This window comes from Ptychodera flava, chromosome 2, assembly GCF_041260155.1.
Source record: "Ptychodera flava strain L36383 chromosome 2, AS_Pfla_20210202, whole genome shotgun sequence".
Lineage (NCBI taxonomy): Eukaryota > Metazoa > Hemichordata > Enteropneusta > Ptychoderidae > Ptychodera > Ptychodera flava.
In genome coordinates, this window is record NC_091929.1 from 43489102 (window position 1) to 43494987 (window position 5886).

A 5886-nucleotide genomic window follows, 5' to 3' on the forward strand; every position below is an offset into this window, starting at 1 on the left:
GTACAGTGCTTCCCGCCAGGCCAACCGATTGCGAAATGCTTTGTACATGAACTTTTTAAAGTAGGTGTTATCGCCACCATCAGAGTGAATGACTTAGGGTTTTACAAGGTATAAAGATAGAACACCCGATGACAGTTGCAAATGACGAGATACATTGCAAAACCGTACAGTTCAAATTAGCTGTTTGGCTGTTGATGTTCGTAGGACACAATGTTAGATGCGAAGGCATGGTTGCTAATGTTAATATTAACATGCAAAATCTTTGCTCCGTTCACTTGTTTTGGCATAAAAAAAATTGCAAAGGTATCAAACAATTATTTGGTTGAATTAGAGACTTAAAAACAAGATCGCTATGATAAATAAACACCCGCCTGGAATACACGTAAAAAGGCGACATTATTCACGTGCAAAGAAAAGACTCTCTCTCTCTCTCTCTCTCTCTCTCTCTCTCTCTCTCTCTCTCTCTCTCTCTCTCTCTCTCTCTCTCTCTCTCTCTCTCTCTCTCTCTCTCTCTCTCTCTCTCTGCTGACGTCGGACGTACAGACTGTAAGAATTAAGTCAGTCAACAAAGTATTACAGTGTATTTTACTTTTAATGGATAATTTGACAATAATTACAAGTTTCGCACGGACAATTGACTTAATTGGCTCTCATGACAGTTATGAATTGTTCAAATTTGAAAATTACACGCCTTTCTGTGTACAAATGGTTTCCGTATATTGGCAAGCTCTGCCGCGTGCTAATGTTCAGTGAATTTAAAATGTTTTTAGTCTCAAGTTGCTAATCTTTTAGAAATACAAAGTGATTTATTTAAAGTTCTTTGACAGTTTTTCTCATTTGAATTTACGTGTGGAAATTATAAAGAAAATTAAAAAATTATATTTTCGTGATGAAAATTACATGTAACCGGATAAAAGAGTAAAGATAAAATTGCCATTGACAACCGACTATGATAAAGAAAGCGAAAACTTATACTAAATCGCCCCTATGACGGTTGAGGATAAATTACAGCGATTTTGAGCCCGAATTGCATATAAATGGCTATTTTCCTGGGTAGTACATCGTAATTTTATACTGCCTGGTATAATCTATGTAAATAATAGAAAATACCTTTGAAGCGAGACGAGTGTAATCTTTGGCAAGGTATTGACCGAAAGCCATCAGGCCAATTACTGTGTACATGTAATGCCTTACATGATCCAGAATTTCAAGACTCCCAACATAACTCCTGACATGAGCATGGTGTTCACCCCTTCAAAGTTTCCGCTGTTACAGAAATCCCCGTCGCAACAAGACTGGCAAACTTCAGCTGAAAATGAATGAGAGTAGAAACAGAAATATTACTTTTTGACATTATATTTACAAATATCTCTTACATGGAAGCTTGTATATCTTCAGAAACTCTTCAGAAACTCTTCCTTGGCGTACGCCAGAAGAAGAAGTATAGTAGAGGTTTTGGAATATAGAGTCATCGTAAAATTCTCAATCCTGCTGTGGAGAATTATGTTGTATATGGGCCGGAGGCTTTGCATTGCAATAAATAGCCAGTCATAGGCTGGCCATTAAGGTAGTACGCGTCTCAAAAGTGAAAGAACTTTTGCTCAAGCATTCCTCAACGAAACTTTCAACTATTCTCTTACCAAATCGACAATGAAAATCAGGCGTCACCGTGCAAATGTTGTTAGTAGAGAAACAAATTACTTAACATATACGGATATTTGCAATTCAAAATGGTCACCTTCCCTGTGTTAACTCTATGGGGGAAAATTTTTGATTTTCGAAAGACTTAGACAATGGAATTTGTTTACTCCAGAAGCTTTAAAATGAACCCCCACAAGTGGTAGATCAGAAAAAATGGTAAATTTTGAGAGTTGGAATATCTGTCACCGAGGTGCATTCTACCTTAAGTCATATGTCATCGCGACACAGCAAGGAGTTTCGAGGGTTAGCCGATCCAAGAGAAGTATAATTGGTGACGTGTAACTAAGCTGGAACTTTAGGACAGGCTATTAAGATTTCAAACTTTAAAAAAATGCTAAGTGGCGTTCTGATGTAACCGACAGACTTTCTGTGTCTAACAACCACCTGCTTCTCATGATTTCACTGAGGCAAAAATATTCAAAAATATACCTTTTTATATCGACATAGATTTGTGTAAATAAGGTAGGTCTGTCGGAAACTTTTCATCTCTAATCATTTTACGGGTAATAAAGTCAAGGGTCGAAGGGTTTTATAGAGTTACGGGAAGAACTGTCACATAAAACCTTTAGTTCCGCTTGCCAATGTAAACAAAATTCCTTAAAATTTATAGCCAAATTACTTTCGAAAGAGTACAAAAATTTGAATCGATCCAACCGAAAGCGTACATACTTCCGCTTTATTCCTGTGTGCTTGGAACTTTGTACCGCACCTCAAATAACTTCTCTGTGCAGAGCTTTCGACAACTATCAAGCCGTCTTTATCTATGGTGTTGATTGCCAACACTGCGCATGCGTGATCTTAAACTATTATCCCAGGTACCTATTACGTCTCTTCAACCAATCTGGCTCGATCCAAGATTTTCACGTTTTCCATCGTGCAATTATGACCAAGGGAATCCACTTTATCTGTTAGTACTGCCATACACTATGTCTAGTAAAGACGACTCGGCTATTACTGAGCTCCTACCAAGTACTTGTCCAGTGATTATGTTCCAATATTACAAAATAGAACACATGTATAGAATGCATGTATGTAGATGCATACATGTATGCATGTGAATCTTTTGTACCTAATGAAGTTGTGTTAGCTATGTTCTACCCTTGATAAAGTGCTTCATGTCTGAATCTTCATCTTCATTTGCTACCTTATTTTGCAAAAATTTTCCTAATTTTCAAAATAAAAGCAGTGTCAGGTCTATCATTTACAATAGAAATAGCCTTGATGCATACCGGTTTGGTTGTTCATATCGAGACCTGTAAAACACCGGTTCTGGCAAAGTCCTTCCTCAAAGCAGCCTCGTTCAAGGTAAAGTTCATCAGGATAGGCTGCCGACCTGTATGTTGCAATCTGTACGAAAAAATATTAATTATTACAAACATATCATTTTTTTATTACTGCAAAATGCGTGTCGAATAAAGTTATTCGGAAGTAACAAGGCTGGTGAATTTTCAAACACGGCAAGTAATAATAACCTCTTCTAATCGATAAAATTTTAAAATCGTATAATTTTGAGACCGTGTAACATCGCGTAAGATATATAGTTAATGTAACACTGCTTACCGTACACACGGGATTCTGGTAATAGGGGTTTACCTCAAGACAGTCCTTTTGAAGTTCACAGTGATGATCAAGCAACAAAGAAAATACATTGGCGCAATCTTCATGCTCCCGTGTGTTGCACACATAACACCCAGTTCCATGTGATGGGCCAGTAAGTAAAAGTAGGCCTATAGAAGAAAACAGTTACAATATAGCGACCATTAATGCTACAGTCATAGTGCTATGAAAGTATAATCTAGGAAGTATAATCTGCTCTTCTATTTTTGCAATTCAATTTTTTCCCTTTTCGTCAAATCAGGCGTTTCCACAGGGTACACCGCAGCGTCAGGCAAGTATTATACCAATCGATGTTTGCACAGCCTATGCTAGCGTGTATTACCTTGCAGTGTTTGTATTAGGGGAGGGGGTCATTTATGGCCGGGGATAAATTATACTGACGTGTTGATAAATAACATTTTTATAACCAGTATATCTGATTCAGAGGCGCCGTACTCTTGGTTTGATTTTCTTATCTACTGAGACTACAAAATTACACGCAGCTTCAAACTTTGTGGGTTGCCGAAAGGCAGTGTGCACCTCGGACTTTCCTCAATGGAACTTTCAACCATTCCCATAGCAAATCAAGAACAAAAACATCAGGGGTCGCTGTTGAACGTTTGTTATAATAGAAACAAATTAACTTCCACTATACTGATGTTTGAAATTCAAATGGCTGCCATCTCCGTGTTTACTCTTCGGGGAAAATGTTCTATTTTCATTTTTGGAAAACCTAAGACAGTGAAAATGTTTCTTATTCCAAGCGCTTTAACTTTCACTCTACATATGGAGCCAGAAAAACAGTTGGGAAAATTTGAGAGTCCAAATATGAGGAGCATTCTGCCTAAAGCAAGGAATAGTTGATTTCGAACATGTTTACACGGCATAATAACTTAATTGAAGCAAATATTACTTGGTGCCAAGCTTCAGCACCTATTGTTACCACTTCACACCCATCGTTTGAAACGATGATCTATAAAGCCATTCCTTTTTAGTCACTTAATAGTGCGCTCTTTCCTAACAGCGGAAAAATAAATGGAACAAACTATAGACTTAAGTTATCCAAATCTCACCTGTACCAAATATCAGGATTGCGTTCTTCAAAGACATCTCGACAGTTTTGCGATCTACAGGATGAATGCGGAACTAAATTGAAACTCTGAAGAGATATCACATTTGTTAATGATATTACCAAGTATATAGCGAATCGAATGCACTTACTTAACAGGTTTGCCAACAGATACAAACTCAAAGACCATTTGATACTTTCTCCTCCTTCTGACTGCACTATGTAGTATAAATATGCGTACTTAAGTTCCTCTGTATACCCCACGCGACACTCAAACAAAATATATTCTGAAAAGGGGTTCTTCGAATTATATCTTTCAGCAAACGTATTCTCTAAAAGGCAAAAAAGCCAGGACGTAGAGGTAGAATGTGACAGTTGGTCAGATATTCGGACTCTGAAACCTTTACAGTTCTTGTTTTAATCTATCACTTGTAGGGACTTGTTTTGTAGCTCATTGAAGATTCAACCTGCTTAATTTTGTGAAAATTGAAAATTGATTTTTCCATAGAGTTAAGTGATGTTGGCCATTTTGAATTTCTTGTGTCGGGAAGGTTTAGATAATATTTCCATAATGTCAAATTTCAAAACATGACCATCATTTTCATCTATCATTTTGAAAGAGAACGATTGACAGTTTCATTGAAGCAAGGTTGAGCAAAAGGTTATATCTTTCAATTTGGAGGGGCGTAATACCGCTAAGTTTAAGCCTGTCCTTAAGTCATAAAGACGAGATGATGAAACATTTCAAAAATATTTGTAAAAGTGGTGAAACATTTTCTTTGGAACGGAAGTTGATTTTCAACGTTCAAAAAGACCAATATTCCTTACCCTTATTCCAGTCGCACTGTGTACTCTGGCGAAGACAGCGTTGAAGTGATGTGAGTCTCAAATATTATAAAGCTATAAATTGTATAGTTGTGACGTATGCAAATTTTTAATAATAAGCCAATGTGATTGGATGAGATTATCCAAAAAATGTCGTGGAAACACTTCTTTGCTGCTATTGGAAAAGAAACTTATTGGCAAACTGCCAATTGCTGAAGTTAGTTTGTTGGCTTTTTCAGGCTTCAAATTAATAATGATGGAAGTTATTTTCTATAGGCGATATGCATCACAAACTCTCAAATGTCTACTTATAAGCCGTATGTGAAATCGACACGAAACATTGAATAGCTTTCTTGCAATATTCAGCATCATATAGTTTTGTTCAAATGAAAAATGGGCACCATTTTACATAAATATCATGCACGCATACATAAACAAAGTAGTCACATTTGTTATCATAATGATAATCTGAAACGTTCATTACTTGGTATTTCTCTGATATGTCTAACAGGACAAGGCTGTTTGGGAAAACATGTATTCTAAAGTGGCTTGCAAGTTTCTTGGGTAGCTCCCCATTGTCACCTCGCTATAGGGTAAAGGTTAAGCCGGCTGGCTGTGAGTCTGATACTAGTTTCTGTTGGTATTTCTTTATCGTTGAGCCAGGGTAGGTGGAAAATAAATTTATTATTATTGTT

General features: G+C 36.9%; 1 protein-coding gene across 1 annotated transcript; it reads right to left on the bottom strand.

Annotated features, from left to right (window-relative positions):
• Positions 1 to 651: 651 nt before the first annotated feature.
• On the bottom strand, positions 652 to 4412 carry LOC139148608 (uncharacterized). Its single transcript, XM_070720096.1, has 4 exons — positions 4371 to 4412; positions 3262 to 3428; positions 2931 to 3048; positions 652 to 1309 (listed from the first exon to the last, which is right to left on the bottom strand). Exons 1-4 carry the CDS (start codon positions 4405 to 4407, stop codon positions 1191 to 1193), a joined length of 441 nt encoding a protein of 146 aa, XP_070576197.1. The 5' UTR covers positions 4408 to 4412; the 3' UTR covers positions 652 to 1190.
• Between the last annotated feature and the right edge of the window lie 1474 nt (positions 4413 to 5886).